Raw genomic sequence first — 18259 nt, 5'->3', positions numbered from 1 at the left:
CCAGGACACCAGTTTGATGCTGGCGTTAGCTCCTGATCTCGGTGCATTTACACTGGCCTCAAGCTAGAATAAGGGATTGGAAAATCAGTCCCCATTTCCCATTTGTTTATTGCTAGCGAGGCTAAAAATTCCCCTTCCTGCAGAGGAGGCTAAGTCACCTAAAAGCTGCAGTCAGCTCCCGTAGAAAGGAGAACAGAACTCACTGGCCTGTGAAGAGGTGATTCTGCACCTGCCAGGTGAGCTGCTGTGTTTGCGCAGGTGAATTTCCTGGCTTGGCTGGGAATCGATAGTGGGGCAGATTCTACTATGTGTGGGAAAAGAGGGCCATGGAAATCGCACAAGCAGGATGTGGAGGTTTCTGCATCGTCGTTTCCCCCTGTCTCCACCCCAGGCGCTCATGTGTTTGAAGCCAGCCTATATGAGTAATAATAATTAGAAAAAAAACCCAAGTGAACCGCTTACTCAATCCCAGGCTAGGAAAGAAAAGTTGCAATCAAGGAGAGGGTGGGAGGGGTGAGCTTACTTAGGGGCGGTCTTTCAGGGCTCTCTCCCCTTATTTATAAGCAAGCCCAGGTCTGCAAGGAGAACAGTTACCCGCACCCAGGCAAAGAGCTGAGAACTCACCAGCCACCTCTGGGCCAGAGAAGATCAAAGCCAAGATGGGAAGACAAAAGCAAATTCTTGATAGAATTGGAGGGATGCTGAAGATCAGAAATAAGCTAGTGAGGCAAGCGCTGGCAGAGTGCCTGGGGACCCTGATCCTGGTGGTAAGTCTGCCTTTTGCTACTTTGGGTATTGTTGTGTTTTTGAACAACCTTTTATTAGGGCACTGTTATACTAAACGGGCACCACAGTCCATTGTACATCACTTGTTCCAGACTAGGTTATACACACAAGAACCTGGCTAAGATTTTGGCTGGCTGGCTGGGGACAGGTTAATTGCAGTCATTTGAGTGTAAAGCTAAAGGGATATGACAAAGCAGTTTACACCAGGGATAATCTAGATGGTTCCTGGTCCTGCCATGAGGACACGGGATTGCACTCAATGACCACTCGAGGTCCCTTCCAGTTCTAGGATTCTTTGAAACTGGCCAGAGGACTCATGGATCTGTAATAAAACCCAAATGATCTGTGTGAAATAATGTATGAAAGCTAGCCACCAATAAGCATTTGAGTTGCTTCCAGTTCAGCCTGATGTTTGCACCTTTTGAATTACTGAAAATGTCACCCTCTGCATGGGTTAGCTTCAGGGTAGACCCGATCAGGAGGCATGTGTGTAAACAGCAAGTGTATTACTACAAAGTTTCTCCTGGAAGGAAATTGCATTCCCGATGCGATGTATTGCCTGCTTCAAAACTGGCTGAGCTTTAAAGAGCTCAACAGTGATGAGAGAAGATGCCTGAAGGGGAAAGTTCCTCTTCTCATATCGTTTCCTGAAAGCATCATTTTACAAATGTGCTGGTGCTGGAACTGTTTGTGGCAGATCTCAGCAGCCTGTCCTGGTGCCAAGTGAGAGGGGCAGAGCTGGGCTGTTTTGAGGTTCACTGCGTTATACTAATACAGTCTGATAGAATGGCTGTGCTTACCACTGTGAGCCAGGTCTACTCTATCATTGGATATCTGTCACCCCTCATATGTTTCAAGTGTAAGTAGACACAAAAGAGTCAGTGCTCAGCAATGTTCCCTATATTTGTTTCCATCCATGCGTGGAAAAAATTTTGTCATGTGCACCAAGGCATGTGCAGACATGCACCAAACACACGCTGCCTATGATGGATAACTGTGGGTACGCCACTCATCAGCTGGGCTGCATCCAAATCACTCTTGGGCAGCTGCTCCAGTGCTCAGCTTATGGGGAACACTGGTGCTGTGACCTTGAGATGATAGACACCTATATCCAAAGATTCAAATTCAAGTGCCTAATGTTGGGAACCTTCTTCTGTATATGAGCATTTAAATAAATAAGTCAGCTGGGCACTGCCACGCCAGTTGAAGGATGTGTCTACACTACCACGGCATAGGCGACATTCCCTTTCTACAAGGGAGTGCTGCGGTGAATCCACCTGTCTGAGAGGCAATACCTAGGTTGACAGACTAATTCTCCCATCAACCTGGCTTCCCCTGCAGCACGGTGAGGTTGACCTAACAACAATGGCTGTTCATGGCCCTGAACCACGTAGCTAGGCCATCTCATTGCTAAGTGAGGAGTAGGTCTAATTCCATTGCAGCTGCTCATGCTCAGAAAATCAAGACAATGGCTTCTGTAGCAAAATATGGATAGGGGGGTTTTGCTTTAGCACCCAACTTTGAAAATTTGGGCCCTTCCAAATCTGGTAGGTCCGTACATAGGTGACCCTGCAGACAGGTGTACCATATCTAGTTTGCTGATAGTCTAGCTCTGGTCAGCTAATGTTTGTGCATCACTCTGAAGATAGATGAGCAGATTCTAATCTGATTTACCAAGGTGTAAATTCCAGGCAATTCCAGCTACTTATCTCAGGTTCAAGTGAGACCAGGATCGTTTCAGAAATTATTCAGTAACTAGAACAGTTAAAGGCGCAGGCAACTTTGAAAAGTTGAGTGCACCTCAGATCACCTCACACCAACGGAAAGATACAGCCAATGGGCAGCCAGAGAAACTGAGGTATGTTGTGTATTTAGCTGATTCAGAGAAGCAGTAAAATGCCACCATAGATTCAGAAGAGCTCATCAAGACCAACCCCCTGCTCTAAGCAGGACCAATCCCAACTAAATCTTGCATGGGCACATTAGGTTTTCCATAGCATAATTTCTTTATTTGCAGAAGGATAAATAACCCCTTGCAACCAAGGGGCGATGCTTTGCTTTGAAAAATTATTTGGAATAAGGGCGGGCAGCTGTTGACTGTGAATGTATGTGCAGTTTCTGTCTGTGAATCACCTGTGCTACTTGGCAGGAAAAGAAAATCAAACACATTCCAGCTGCTCAGAGCCTGATCCAAAATCCCCGGACATATAGGTAGGGCTGAGGTGTGTGTGGAGAGGTGGGGTCTTGGCACTGTTTTCTGTGAGGCACAAGCTGGTGAAATTAGCAGTGGGCAGAACCAGAGGCACGTCAACTGTTGTGTTTTACTAGCCCTGATGAGCAGAGGGCAGGTGGCATTCATGGGGCATTGGTCTGGGCAGAGCTTTCAGAAACGGTTAGCAAAAAACAGGCAGGATTTAGCACCACACTTGGGGACCCTCCGTTCGGGGCTTGTAGAAATGGCAAAAGCTTTTTTTACAACTCCCCTGAAGACATCTGCCTGCAGACAGCTCCTGCTTGTCACAGGTGGTACTGTAATCTGGGCTTAGGATCAATCTTCCCTCTAATGTTTTCCTTCCATTTGTGGAATACATTTTGTTACATGCACCGAGGCAGCTGCAAAGGTGCACCTCCAGTAGAAGCACCTGCTGCTGGCTGTGGATACCCTGCTAATCAGCTGGTGGTTGTTTGTTGCCTCAGTTTCTCTTCACATCGTTAAGCGCTTTTAGAGGGTTACTTAATGCAGTGCGGTCTCTGGCTGTCAGAGAAGACCTGGGAAAGGGCCACTTGGAAAGGCTGAGGATTCCCTGCTTGCTTTGCTCTGTTTGCTCTTAGCTCCAGATCATTTCTTGCTCTAGGGTGTGGTAGGAACAAGCAGGGGTGGAAGCCAGAGTCTCCGAGAATATTAGCCAACATTTTCCTTTCCACGTAAGCCTGGGAGCAGCTAGCTTTGCTTAATAGCAACACCCCGCCTTTGCCTGGAGGGAACTGATCACATGTACCCACCTCTGTTCCTTCCCACTCCTAGCTTGGAGCCCATCAGCTGCCTGGGTTGGGGGAGATACACTCAGACACTCTTTCTGAGTCCAGCAGCGATACGGAGCACACCTTGCTCATGGGAGTCCCAGCAGGCTGGGGCTCACCCTGCAGGAACATGGAGCCGTGCATGTGATCATATGCAAGTGTCTTATTTTTATTTCTCGGGGTAGTTTTCAACTTCCCAAAGAGCATTTGGTTGTGCTCAAAACTCCCATTAACAACAGCAGGGGCTTTGTCTAGGCAAAGGATGTAGGCTCAGGCTCTGAGTTGGCTGGATTTGTCCCTGCCTCTGCAGGTCTGGCCTATCTCAAGACTAATATCGAAGGTAGGCTCAAAGTTTGCTCCTACTCCCTCTGAGGTCCAACGTCCCCCGATTTCAACAGGAGTCGGGCTGGGCACTTAACCTGGGCAGCCCACCCAGACCTGCACTTGGAAATGGAAATTTGCAACATGCAAAGGCAATGGGCATGATCCCAGTTTCTTCCTGCCAGATCTCTCTCCTGTTGCTGGCACAAAGATCACAGAGCTAAGACAGGCACCTTCCCCTGCATGTAGCAAGGACCTCTCTGCAGGCACAAAAACACTGTGCACAAAGCCTGTAAAAATATTCCTTCTTCATGGACAATCAGGGGAATCATGCAACCAAAGAAGCCAAGGAAATCAGATTAACTTACCTAAGATTCCAGACACGGACACCTCTCTGCTCATTTTAGGAGGGGGAGATTTAAACCCCAGTGGGTCTGCCTAACAGCCGGGCTTTCCTTCTTGCCTGGCCCAAAGCCGCCACCTACTGGCAATAGCTAAACAGTGTAACTATCGAAGGAATATCGCAAGGCTTCTCTTGTTTATATTATTACTGTAGCAGCCAAAAAAAAAAACCAAAAAACCCAAACTTCCTCACAGCTTTTTGCATCCTGTTTAAAACAAAAAGGTTGCAATGGTTACATTGCTACAGCCCTTCTTTGTTTTCAATGCCAGAACTAGCTGAAAGGTCAGACTTGTATCCTTTAAAGGCATATCTGGCTAGCATAGTAATTTGGGTCTTTGAGTGACTTTGCATGTTGGTTTATCTGGTTTTCACCGTTGTTTAGACACAAAAAAGGGAAAAAGCAGTTTTGAATCAGATCTTCTTGGTCATTGTTCAAATAGGACTTTACCCTTACAAATTGGTACTGTGTGGTTGTACCTGTGTCACAGCCATGGGAACCTAAATTTCATAGTGTGGTTGTAGGATAAAAGTGAGCGTAAATCTCCTTAAGTGGCTAGCAGTATAGGGCATATGAACCATAGTTAAACTGTTCTGATTTCATCCAGTAGAGGGCTTCAGTATTCAGAGATACTAGCAGTGTGGTACAACATTTTTTGTGTTATATAGGACTTTGAAAGGCTGGTTAGCATTCAGTCTTGCTCCTCATGGTCCTTGCATTATGTCAATATTTTGCTACAGTTTTAAAAACTTAGGTGTAAATTTAATCAGCTCTGAGCAGCAACAAAAATGTCACATGCAGGTAATACTACACAGGGCCAAATGAGTGGTTGTAGTGGGCATTTTTTGTGAGCAAGGAACTTATGTAATGCAATGGCAATAACATCTTTCTCTATTGCCTTCGATTGAGGATCTCAACGCATTTCACTCATCCTAACGAGGCCAACTCCTCCCTAGTGTAGTGGGGAAGTGTTATTTCCCCATTTTACAGATGAGAAAAATGAGGCAAAAAGAAGTTAACAGCCTGATCCTGTGTCTTCCTTCCTTGTTGCGGGATCAGGCCTTAACTGACTTAACCAAGGCCTCATGGGAAGTCTGTGGCAGAGCTAGAAATGGCACTGTGGTCTCCTGACCCCTGGTCCTGGGCATTCACCTTTATACCACAAATCAGTGGGGAATGGGTGACCTTGCTTCAGAGGAAAAATAGCTGCATGTAAGGTCTGTCATGGCAGACTCTTCCAACGCCATTTGTTTTAATTTTCTCATGCTGGGTTAAATTCACCTCCTGTGCAGGGAGCCAGCACAAGGTTTGTGTACCACAGAAGCCCTACTTAAGCCCTCTGAGTCCTTAAGTGGGGGCATAAGATTTGGGCTGGACCTTGGCCTGGATTTAAAGCTGAGTTGGGGCCAAAGCCTTCTTTTGCAGCTTCTGCACTATTTCTGCTGCTGGAGACTGCCCCAGCCTTGTGGGTCCCAGCCTTTGTGGGCAGAATGAACCACTACAGTTGGTTTGCTCCCCAAATGATGTGGAGTCAGATTCTGTCCTTGGCTGCCCCAAGACCACCTTGACTCACTGCTGCGTGTGGCTGAGGACAGCTGGGAGGGGCTGACCTACAGCCTGTGGGAGTCAAAGGGAGGCTTTGCCTGCACTTCAGTGGGGTTTCAGTCAAGCTGAGGCTTTGCAAAAGAAGGGGGCAACCAGGGTGTTGGAGCCAGCTGCAGAATGAGGGTCCCAGCCTCATGCAGCCCCACCCAGTCAGAGGGAGCCACCCTTGTTTGGGCTCCAGCTTTAACTCCCACAGTGACTAAAGCTTCTGCTTCAGCTGCACAGAGAGCTGCTACCCATTTTCCTCCTCTCATGCTTTCAGCACAGTGAACAGCTTTCAACAGCCTCATTCAGGCTTCTTGGCTGCAAAGCAATCTGAAAACCACCCAGCCTGAGTTGCCTTCCCATTCACTGCTGCTGTTAAGCCAGATTTACACAAGACTCATTGGCTAAGCCCTGCTCTGTTTGCTGGCCAAAGAGAAAAGCTGTTACTGAGGACACATCCACACCTATGGAAAGATCCATGCCCTGGCCAGCGGTCGTCCCAGGGTTCGATTTAGTGCCAGGAGAGTTTCTGTGTGAGCGGTGGCAAAAATTGACTTCAGATACACTGAGTCCCTCTATTCAAGTCTCACAGCAGCGTCTGCCTCTCTCAGATTGATATGGCCCCTAGTGTGGACCTGGCCTCAGAGGCTAATGTTCTCACTGGGTCGGTGGTGCCAAAGTGACAGAGCTTTCCCAGATCGATGCAGGGATCAGGCCCACGTCAAGTTCAAGAGTAAATACAATTAGGTCTTTTTGTGGCTCCTTTAAGGGTGCAGAAAGCTGCCAGTAGACCAGGAAGAGTTAATCATAGAGCAAAGCGGGCTGCTGCGATGTGGAAGAATGCCAGTGATGATCCCCTCCTGGGTGGGGAAACAGAAGCACCATTCTCCAGAGCTGTTGATAAGCCCCTCCGTTGTGTAATCTCACCTGGTGTTATTTACTCATGGCTGTTTCCTGCCAAAGTCCTGTATTACCTTCCCACCTGGGCTCTGGCCCTTTCCAATCTCTTCGTTGTCTTCACTGCTGCGTAAAGGGTGGAGCTGTTATCTCAGGGCAGGCCGATGCACCGGTTATGTTGCTATAAAGTATGTTGCTCGACACTGTGACAGAGCCACACACCTGCAGCGCTGCAAGTTACACCGACCTGAACTGGTATGGACGGTACCGTATAGGACTGGGCAATCATCTTCCTTCCAGTGCAGCTGCTGCTTTGGAGCCCCCTAGTGGTATGTCTGCTGCATTACATGGCACCATAGACCCCTGACTTACACAGAGGTTGGGAGAACGCAACCCCCGCCATTAGTCAAATTTCCCAGGTAATGTGGGGGAAACCAGAAAACTGATGAGGGCGCCAGCCCTGGTCAATTTCCTGGTTCCCACCAGTGGAGGGGAGCCGGGGACCGGGTGGCAGCCTGGCTCCCAGATTCCCTCCTCTGGTGGCGCTGGGAAACTGAGAAGCACCAGCGTTAAGGTGAGTTAAGCACAAATCAATATCCCACATGCTGGGGGATTATTGTAGTCAGGTGCTACCCTGATGTCTAATCCAACAATGTGAGATACAATACCCCTGCTGATGCCTGACCAATTACAGACACTGATTAACCTTAATAAATACCCAGGGGAGCAATTTTAATTCTTCACAATGAAGCTCTTGAGCACAATCATTTTATTAATATGTGTAAAGTAATCATTGAAATTGTCCAGCAGAGCATAAGGGGCATGACACACTTTAGCCTGTGGGATGCAGACCTGGGTCCTGTTGCTTTTTCATTTCTATGGTGTGTGGCATTTTATTGGTAACCCAAAAATGCTGGAGCAGGGGTAGGCAGGTAAAGTCAGCAGAGCAGGGTTCAGCTCTCCATATTCCACAACCATCGTCCCTGGCAGCAACCCTCTCTTGTGGATGGATGAAATGGAGGCTCCTCTGGAAAACCTCTGACTCTGAGTCATGTGAATTGCATTTAGAGTCTAACCAGTGTGCATCTGTTGCAAAACAACTAGGGCATCATTTACATGGCTCATGGAAATCTGGTTAGCCTGGCCTGGATGAAAATCAAGACATTAAATATCACTTTCTTTGTGTATTTTACTCTGGCTCATCAGGGATAAAAGTGATTTTGCTCAGTGCTTTTTTGGGAAAAAAGAGGAGCTGGTACTCTGCCAGTTCCCCCCCTCCCCTGAGCTGGGTTCCTGCGGCTGGGGCTGCCGAGGTGCCAGTACTCAGTACCGGCAAGTACTGGCAAAAAAAACGGGCTCAGAAATCATACATCAGGATCCCAATTGTGACATTTTTTTAAAAAAAATTACACATAGTGAGGTCTTTCTTTCTTCCTTTCTTTCTTTCTTAGCTGTTGGGTTGCCCCGGCTTGTGTTTTCAAGCCTTTCGCTGCAACTAGAAATTTACTTAGGGAAGCCCAAAGAACCTATAAGCTGAGGTTCACATTAGCTGTATGCCTCAAGGAGCAGGAGACGCAAGAAAAGCACCAAGCAGTATGAGAAGGGTGATAATTAACTGGCCACGCCGTAAAACATCCAGGTACTGTTTAATGTCACGCCGGATGCAAAAGAAGGTTGTGTAAAAAGAACTTTGAGGGGTTGGGAATGCAGGTGGCACAGGAGGAGGAGTGGGTTGAAGCAGCCTTGAGAAAGGGATGCGTCATCCAGTGTGGAGGAACTACAAGAAGTTGGGAGAGAATAGGCTTGTGTTTTCGGAGACCAGGGACTTGGCACCAGTCTGGGCAGCTAGAAGCACATGGAGAAGACTGGCCAACCTGTGGAGGATCCTGAAGACCAGACTGATTTGCAGGCTTCAGGAGATGAGGGTGATCAAATTCCTGGCAAATTCATGATCTTGCTCCCAGACATTTTCCACCCAAGCCAGCCCGTTTCGCTGAGGCCTTTCCCAGTTTGTGTTGCAGCACAAGTGCGTGTCATGGACTTGGTCATGGACTTGGGGAACTGGAGCGGAAAGCACGCAGGCGTTCTTGATCAGTTTCTCTCTCGTGAAAGAAACCCACCGAGCTGGTTCTAAGTCGTTCTTTCCTTCTTTCAGATGTTTGGCTGTGGCTCAGTCGCTCAGATCGTTCTGAGCAGAGGAACCCACGGAGGCTTCTTGACTGTTAACCTGGCCTTTGGCTTTGCTGTTACTCTCGGGATTCTGATAGCTGGGCAAGTGTCAGGTATGTGGCTTCCACTTCACGGCTGTGCTGAGAACCTAAGGCTCCCTCTTGCACTGAGCTCCCCGCCACGTGCTATGGGGATCCAAAGTCCACTGGGCACTGCTCAGTTGTTAATAACAGTTTCCTCTCCATGCATGAAACCAATGAACCCACACTGAGGAGAGAATGGACCCCTTTGCTTGTCACCTGTTTTCCCATAGCTCTTGCTCTTTGCAATGGTCCACCATCCCAGTGCTGAATGCCCAGTGCTGGCACAGGAGAACCAATTTGAGTGGGCACAACTAGCACTCAGGGAAGTCAGTGGAGTGGATCGATGGGTGGATAGATAGATAGATATCAGCAAAGGTCTAGACAGTGCTTGGTCCTGCCATGAGGGCAGGGGACTGACCCGATGATCTCTTGAGGTCCCTTCCAATTCTAATAGTCTATGATAGCTAACTAGATAGTAGGGGGTATAGATAGATAGATCAATCGAGCAACTTTTTATTGTTAAGAGACTCACTGGCTCACAGAAATTATAGCTGGAAAAAGGTCTTTTAGAGTAATTATTCCTTCCCACAATCCTACAGTAAATCTTCATGGGCTTTGTGCAGTGTGTTTCCCTAAAGACCAGGCTGGGCTCAGTTCTGGGCACGTGGATTAATCTTTACCTTGCAGTGAGCAGGGCCCCGTTTCTGGCCTGGTTCCCATCCGCTGTACGTCCTTCCAGGCTTGCAGCAGGGCCTAGCGTGGGTGTGGGCCTTGTTCTAGCGGGTGGGTTTGCTCCGGATGGTATTGTCCCACACCCACTCCCAGACTGCTTCAGCAGCTGCACTTGTTATGTGAATACAGGCGCCTCTTTCTGAACGTGCTGGTCCCTTTGCAGGTGTTCCGGGGTGAGGCCTGTGCGCAGAACGCACTAATGAGAGACTCTTTCACAGGTGGCCACTTGAATCCTGCTGTAACTTTTGCTCTGTGCCTCATGGCCCGGGAGCCTTGGATTAAGCTGCCTGTTTACATCCTGGCACAAACGCTTGGGGCATTCCTCGGAGCTGGCATCGTCTTTGGCTTGTACTTTGGTAAGTGAACAAACCGCTCGGCTGTTACGCCACCCCTCTTGCTCTGTCCTCTCAGGCTGGGAAGAATATCCCCCCCATCCACCTCCAAGTCTTTTCCTGCAGTGGGGCTGCTGCCCACCCTGGAATTCCCTCAGGGCTTTCCCAGGCCAAGCTCAGATTCCATCGCAGCGCTAGGCACAGCACCTTCCCCTCAGCACCATGATGCTGGGGCGCAACGTTGCAACAGCTGGGCTGTCCATCTGGGAAGCGGTATCTGGAGCTGTCCCGTGCCTGGTGCTCCTGTATCTCCCCCAGCAGGAGCCAACAGCCACCGTGGGCCCCGTGGCAACATGTGGGTAGGGGCCCCTGGAAGGGGCGGAACCTTGTGGGGAAGGGGCGGGGCCAAAGACGGTCAGCTGTTAGCGCTACCCTTCTCCAGGCCTCAGAAGCCACTCGGAGTGGCAGAGTGATACTCCCGCGGGGTTTCAAAGGGGCCTGGAACTCTTGCTGCTCCTGCCGGGCCCTGTGCAGTGGCTTCCTTTGCCCTCTCCTCATCACCAGGCCTGGTCTGGCCCGTATTGATCCTCAGCTTGTAACAGTGAAGTCCTCTGGTTTTACGCTGGCAAGAAAAGAATGACTGAGGCCGAGCAGCAATGCAGGGATGCAGAGGTCTAGGGCTTGTCTCCACAGCAGCATGGTGAGGGCCACAAGGGGAAGAAGACCAGTGTGTGCTAAAGTGTTGCACTCAAGGTAGACCTTGCTGGCAGGAACTAACGGTCACGTTAATGTCGCCCTGTTTGTAACAGGATGTAAGGGGACACCTTTTAGCTCCCGCCAGCAGGGCCTGCAAGAGGTGATTCGCATGCAACATGCTGGGCTGCCATACACTTCACAGCCCCCTAGACCCCAGTGGGCTGCCATGCAGACAAGCTGCTCTTGTGTGTTATGGTTAGGACCAGCTGGCACTAGGCTCTGTTACTAACAGCTGGGCACTAGTAGGTTTAGCTCTCCAGGAGCTGCTGTTTGAATGCAGTAAAACATTCTCGACACTCAACCGTTAATTAGCTAGTCAATTTTAGTACAGCTCACGGACAACTCCTTGAACCAGACTTTGGTCTCAGACATACGCCCGTCATTCCCCTTCAGGAACTGTGTCCGTGTATCTGCATAGGGGCTCTGGTTCACTCTCAGCTTGACTTTGAAAGGAGCTCAGGGGAAAGCACTGCCCACTGCAGTAACAGTCAGAGAGTTTGAGGCCAGAAGGGATCATCGAGTCTGACCTCGTGCCTGTCACAGGCCTCCAACACCTTCACACCAAGCCCAACACCCGGGATTAGACCAGCCAGCTACAGCTAATGGAGACCAAACGACTGTGCCACTCTCAGAGAACAGGAAAAACCAGGGGCACCGTGAAGGGTTGTTGGATTAGGAGAGGTGATCCTTGTGCAGGTGTGGAGCCTCTGCAGGCTGCCCCAGGTGCAGAGAAGTCACAGTAGCCCACAGCTGCTGAATAATTGTATCTCCTGACACGGCCAGTTCTGTGCTACTTGGTAATGTGTGTAGGACAGATATGGGAGGAACTCTCCACTGTAATTTTCAGAGGGTTTAAGTCCAGAATACTCAATAGGCTTCCCAAATAACACCCCAGCCCCAGAGTCTGTGGTGCTGTTGAACAATCAGGCTGAGGAGAGTGATGGTGGATGACCAACCCCTCCCTGTTCTCCATTCTAGATGCCATCTGGGCTTTTGGCAAAAACCAGTTGTACATACAGGGACTGAACGGCACAGCTGGCATTTTTGCCACGTACCCGTCTGAACATCTGGACATAGTGAATGGATTCTTTGACCAGGTAAGAGAGCTGGGGTGCTGGTAAGAGATTTGCAGGACAGTCCTGGGCCTCTCTGTGGCAAGAGGAACAGGGTTTCATTTCCTGGGATTTAGATCAGTGACATTCACTGGTCGGGACCCAGTCATTCACGGGTCACCGTGAGGAGTGTGCCTGGGAATAGGAAGGAAGGTTTAATGGGATAGGTGGCCAAATGTGGCCTTCACATGGAAATAGCCTAAATTTTGGCCAGGACACAAGGGCTAAGAGCACTACCCTAGTAAAAGTGACAGAGGAATCTTTAATGATCACAAGCAGGTGGAACCCTGGTTGTATGTCTCTCCAGAAAAATGGTGTCTTCCAACTCAGAGTGCCACCCAAGGTCATGTGCGGCATATACTACAGAAGGTATAGTCACATGAAGAGAGTCATGAAGATGGATTCCTGTAGCACATTGGTTCCCCTCTAACAGCCACCCCACACTGACCTCATTTAGCTTTGTGAGTGCCTGGCCTGAGCTGGTATCGCTGCAGGCTGATAGAGGACTAATTAATGCAGTATCTTGTGTCCTGCTGATGGTGCTAAGAATGCATCGTGATGCTCATAGGAAATCAAAGCTCTCTATTCCTGAGTAGCCTTGCTGAGAAAGAGATACACTCTGCTCCACATGTTTCTAGTCTTGCTAAGGGTGGGTTCTTTTCTGGACTTGTTCCCTATGCCATTGCCTTTGTAGCTTCTTTGGTGTTCCCTGCACCGCTGCCTAGTTAGTGGTGAGTTCGCATTCTTCACTGTCACTCCAGAGGATAAGTTCTAACCATGAAGCATTTAATCCAGTAGCCAGGTGACTTTGTTCGATGCCTGATGAAATGTCAAACCTCAACCAGATCTCTCCCTCCTTCTCCCACTAGTTCATCGGCACCGCGGCCTTGATTGTTTGCGTCTTGGCTATTGTGGATCCCTACAACAACCCTATCCCTCAGGGCCTAGAGGCGTTCACTGTTGGCTTCGTGGTCCTGGTCATTGGGACGTCCATGGGCTTCAACTCTGGATACGCCGTCAACCCTGCCAGGGACTTTGGGCCTCGTCTTTTCACTGCCCTGGCCGGCTGGGGCACGGAAGTGTTCACGTAAGTGTTTTCTCCAATGAGGAGCTTCCCTAGCTCTGGTGGGACCAAGGCACATGGTGGCTGAAAAAGGAATTCTGGAAGTGGCCATCAGAACGGGACCCCTAAGTGGTCTTTGCATCTCGAGGTGCCTTTGGGTCAGGTTAACAGTCCTAAAAGGCATCAATCTCCCTGGAGATTTCTGGGCAACGAGAAGCAGCAGGAGCAGAGCCCTTTCCATAGAGCAGAACTTCTGCCCTGGCATTGCTATCAAGTAGTAGGCCTAGCAATAAGAGTGGGAAGGGCAGCTGTTCCCTGGACATATTTTCTTTTGGAGACTTTCATGGCTCTTGCCAAATGGGGAAATAACAAAGCTGGGGGAAAGGCCTCTCCATACTGACATGGTGTGTGTATGCAGGGTGAGGCGGGGTGGGCAGGGTGCATGGACAACTCTCTAAAAGGCTGCATTCATGCTCCCTATTAGTCAAGCACTGGTCTCTGACAGGACGACTGCAGAGTCAAAGATAGTCCCAATGCCTCCAAAAAGTTCTTCGGGTCATCCAAGCTCAGGGGTGACAATTTTCAAAAGTACTTAGCAGATTTAGGCATGTGAGTCCCATTTTCAAAAGTGCCTCAGGCTCTTAGGAGCCTCCATCTGATTGAAAATCCTTGGGACTATTCTGAGATGACCAGAGTTGGGTTATTCTGGTTCCAAGTGCAGATGGCCAAGTGTGCATTCCTCACCTCTTGTTTTGGTGTGTCTTTCAGAACGGGCAAGCACTGGTGGTGGGTCCCGGTCCTGGCCCCTTTCCTTGGGGCAATTGCTGGAGTGTTGGTGTACCAGCTGATGATTGGCTGTCATGAAAAGCCGACTCCACCCTCCAATGAGGAGGAAAATGTCCAGCTGGCCAATGTGAAGCACAAGGAAAGGGTCTGAGAAAGGTGCTATCCCCGGCTGGCAGATACGGACACTTTTCAGTGTACTGCAGGAACCCAAGAAGAGAATGCAAAGGAGAACAATGATTCAAGAACAAGAGACTCTAATTCTTGAGATATTCTGACCTAGTTTCTTTGTACACCATGATGCATTTGTTTTAGAAATTTGCCCTTGACTCTTTGGCAAAGGCACCGTATAGTCTCATTTTGATAAGCAGGGGTGGGGGTGGGCAGTGCAGTCAAGTGGTTAAAGTGCAGCCCTGACAGAGGCAATTTGAGTTCTCTGTCCTTGCTTCTCCATTGGTAGGGTGGGAATGAGGTCCCAGATTTAAGTCTGCCTGCCAGCAGTTACACTCACATGAACCTTTACAGAGGGTATTGAGAGCAACGAACAAAACAATTGAAGTGCAGAAAAGAAGCAGTCAATGGCAGTCAGCTGTTGAACTCATTCCTGGTGTAACTCTATTGAAAGTCGGTGGTGTTACACAAGGGATGACCATGGCCCATTCTCTATCTGCGTCATTAATAGCATACCATTAAGAGTCATATTGATCAGGCTTTGACTAGGTGTAAAGGTATGAGAGAGAGAAAGCAATAATGCACTCGGCTTGAATTCTGTATTGGGCCAAAACGTTTACCTGCCCACTTTACCGGGATATCTGATCCTCAGCATTTCCCCCTCACTGTGTCATTGAAGACGATGTTTAGGAAAACACGGATCCAGAGGCTTATGCAGGAATCCAAGTTTTGTATATATTGTGCAAGTAATGGAGATGACGGTCATGTTTAATTGAAAATATGGTGCTTGATTCTTGGCGAGGTTGTATTTGTTCATGTAAATTTCACATTAACTTTATGCATATAATGCCAGGACAGGGAAGAGGTAATTCCAGTGTGACATAAGGGACCTGTCTGCTCAATGACTGGCTTTGCAATATCATAGAACCATAGAATCCTAGAAATGGAAGGGACCTGGGGAGGTCATAAAGTCCAGTCCCTGGCCCTGACTGCTGGACCAAGTACCACCAAGATCATCCCTGACAGATGCTTTATCATGTTGCATTTTTAAAGTAGGAAAGTCATGTTGGCTGAGAAGCTCCAATATGCATGTTATTAGAACAACTTTAACACCCTCAGCCCCATGGTGTCAAAGCATCTTAAGTCCTATGGTGCCAGGGTATTGGAGTATCTCTAAATATTCATGGCATCATGTTTTGAAATCAGCTTTGATACCCATAATACCACCTTGGCAGAGAATCTCTAGTTCCTGGGGTGCTGTGTTACTATACCATCTTTAACAGCAAACATGTCCAAAAATCTCTAGCTCCCACCATGCCATTTGATCTCCTTTTCTACCAGTGATGTCATGTTGTCAAAGAATATCTGGTCCGCACGGCACCATGTTATTAGAGACCCCTTTGATTCCTGTTCCTTTGAAGCATGAGTCCCTTTATATAAGTTTCTCCTGTCCCTGCATATTTACGGTATGTAAAATGTTGTATTCTTTCATGCTTTGCATGTGTGTCAATACTGAGATTGTAAAATGGGTCTTTCAGTTTTGTTCTATTTTATTTGTTTTTAAACTATTTCCAGTAAATGTTGACACTTGGCAAGTCATCTGTGACAGTAGCCTGCCTGTAAAGGTCTCTCAGCCCTTTTTTCCTTTGTAAAAGGAAAGGGTAATCTATTTATTGGGCAAAGTGGATGACTGAGGCCTTCTTGATGTATCCCCTTCCTTCTGAATTGTAATTTGCAGTGCTGAGATGAGGCTAGGCAAAGATAAGATGTGTGGGAGGGACCCACTGCGGAGGTAGAATCATCCCCCTAATCTTGTAAACACAAAAAACCCAAGAAGCCAGCCCCCTAGTGTGCAATGGGAATTGGTGCGCTGAAAGACATGGGAAAGCCACAGGCTGAGCTGAATCCATATAGGCTTTGAACACCCTTTAGAAATGAAAAAAAACAAAAACAAAAACAAAACAAAAACCCATCATCTAAGGATATCTCCCCATGTTCTTGCTTATAGCAGGGGATCAGTTAAAGCAGAGGAAATGAACAGAGCTTGCTTAGCTCAGATCATTTCAGTCTGATCTGGAAGAAATTAACCCTATTCTAGGGTCATACACAGATTCAACATCAAGAGAGGTCTGCTCCATATGCAACCAATATCTCTATTGGGGGCCCTGTAGGAATGACAGATGAGAGAGTGTTTTAGGCTGCTTAATATCTTAGAATCTTATCTGAGAACTATCACTAAACTAAAGAGGAAAAGGAAGTCGCAATGTTACAATCAGATGGCGCCTTGAGCAGCAGCTGACAATCCTACCAAGCTGTGGTCCTGTTTGCATTCATGTTGTGTACCTGAAAAAATTGTTGTGAAAGCTCTTCTTTCAGTCTGTGCCTTACTGCTAAAAACAGAGTCCTCCTTCCGTCTTTCCTATTTAAACGTCAAACCAATGAGTTCTCATGAGGATACCTCGTCAGCAGTTTGTTCACCTGTAAATGTCCTTAAGCTTTTTGTAATAAATTTATTTTGAAATAAGAACAAAATCTACTCTTTAAAGCACACTTTGCAACAGGCAGGGGAATTAACCATGGGCACAGACTGCCAATTTTTGTTGTGGATTTGCAATCATTTCAGGCTTAGTCAAGACTGGATGTCTTTCTTAAAGAGATGGTCTAGTTAAGAGTAGAATCCACCACTGAGATGTAGCTGCTTCTGGTGAGTAGCTCAGCAGCAGTTCCACTGCACACTGTGAAGCTGTACATCGGTTGATTTTAGGGGCTGGAAGTGACAAAGACTATTGCATCTAACTGAATCTGGGAGAAGAGCATGGGGGAGGTTCAGGGACACTGGTTGCAGCCATGTGGCCAAACCAGGAAGTCTGGGGCTTGATTATATGATCAGCTGTCCTCATGACCTTGACATTGTCTTAGGTTGTCTTCAAATCAATTCCAATCTGAAAACGATCCAGGAATCCACAAGCTCTCCCTCGGGGCAGGAGCACACATCTGAAATACTGAGCCAGGCCCAGTTTCTTGCAGCAGGTGTGGTCTGGCTTAGTACTTCCGATGTTACGCTCTCTTTAATGGGCTACCTGGTGTGTTTTCCTGAGCAGCGTCCAGCAGGCACATCCCCTGGGAGCACTTGCAGCGGCCAACAACAAATTGAAACATCGGCAGTGGAAACGTGCCCCGGAGGAGCTTTTTTAACAGGCGGCTGGACTCACAGGCATTGCAGCAGAGGGTCGTGCGGCTAAGCCAGACAGATACAGCGGTGACGGCACAGGTGATGCAGCTGGGCTGGTGGAGGACTGAAATCCTGGCAGATGGAGGCTAAAGTGATATCCACACCAGTGGTTCCCAGCCTGTTCACAGACACAGCACGCTTCTATGAGACAAACAATTCCTGGGCACACCCCACTTTTTTCAGCTGAATCCGTTGCTCAGAACGTCAATAGAGAGGTTTGCAGCAGAATAGTGCATACAACAAGCCAAACAAGGATCAAAGGCATTCGTGTTGCCAATCCATCACAGAATACACCGGCTTAGTGGACACAGACACATTTTCAAAATCTGCTCAATGCCACGCTAGGGACGTTGAGCAAAGCAGTAACCCCTGAAAGCAGCTCCCCACCCCACCAGCCTGTTGAAGCGAGGACTCGGCATTTAACCTGTGTCCCAGCTCCAACAGGCTCCATCCCTCCTTCTCCCACACCCCCTTGCCACAACAGGGACTGGGGTGGGCTCCCTGCCAGTTCGTTTGGGACAGGAAGCAGCATTTCAGCTGCCTCCCAGCATGAACGGTAGGTATCCTGTGGGGCATGGGAGAAGGGGGGAAACTGACCAACCCTGCGCCAGCTGGGACTCAGGCAGTTTTGCTATTTAGCCCCATCTGGCACCAGGCTGTCAATTTCCCTCTGCCTGGTTGTGCAAAGAGCCGCGGTGAGGGGAAATTGGTGAAATTTCATGGCAGACTTGGACACTTCTCACAGCACACAGGCGTGTTGCAGCAAACTGGCTGCAAGCCACTGATCTCCACTGCCAACAGCAAGGCCTG

At 48.5% G+C, this 18259-nt stretch overlaps 1 protein-coding gene across 1 annotated transcript; it reads left to right on the top strand.

The window, feature by feature from the left end:
* The first annotated feature begins 605 nt into the window (after positions 1-605).
* LOC142013263 (aquaporin-3) lies at positions 606-16482 on the top strand. Its single transcript, XM_074994422.1, has 6 exons — positions 606-767; positions 9172-9298; positions 10219-10356; positions 12067-12185; positions 13070-13287; positions 14032-16482. Exons 1-6 carry the CDS (start codon positions 660-662, stop codon positions 14198-14200), a joined length of 879 nt encoding a protein of 292 aa, XP_074850523.1. The 5' UTR covers positions 606-659; the 3' UTR covers positions 14201-16482.
* The last annotated feature ends 1777 nt before the right edge of the window (positions 16483-18259 follow it).

Source organism: Carettochelys insculpta, chromosome 5, assembly GCF_033958435.1.
Source record: "Carettochelys insculpta isolate YL-2023 chromosome 5, ASM3395843v1, whole genome shotgun sequence".
NCBI classification, from domain to species: Eukaryota; Metazoa; Chordata; order Testudines; family Carettochelyidae; genus Carettochelys; species Carettochelys insculpta.
This window is presented reverse-complemented; position numbering and strand designations above follow the sequence as displayed.

Bases quoted from the DNA above. Each gene is read 5' to 3' on its own strand.
- LOC142013263 (XM_074994422.1), top strand. From the start codon at position 660: ATGGGAAGACAAAAGCAAATTCTTGATAGAATTGGAGGGATGCTGAAG. The intron at 768-9,171 runs GTAAGTCTGCCT...TCCTTCTTTCAG, and splicing joins TGGGGACCCTGATCCTGGTG to ATGTTTGGCTGTGGCTCAGT. The intron at 13,288-14,031 runs GTAAGTGTTTTC...TGTGTCTTTCAG, and splicing joins TGGGGCACGGAAGTGTTCAC to AACGGGCAAGCACTGGTGGT.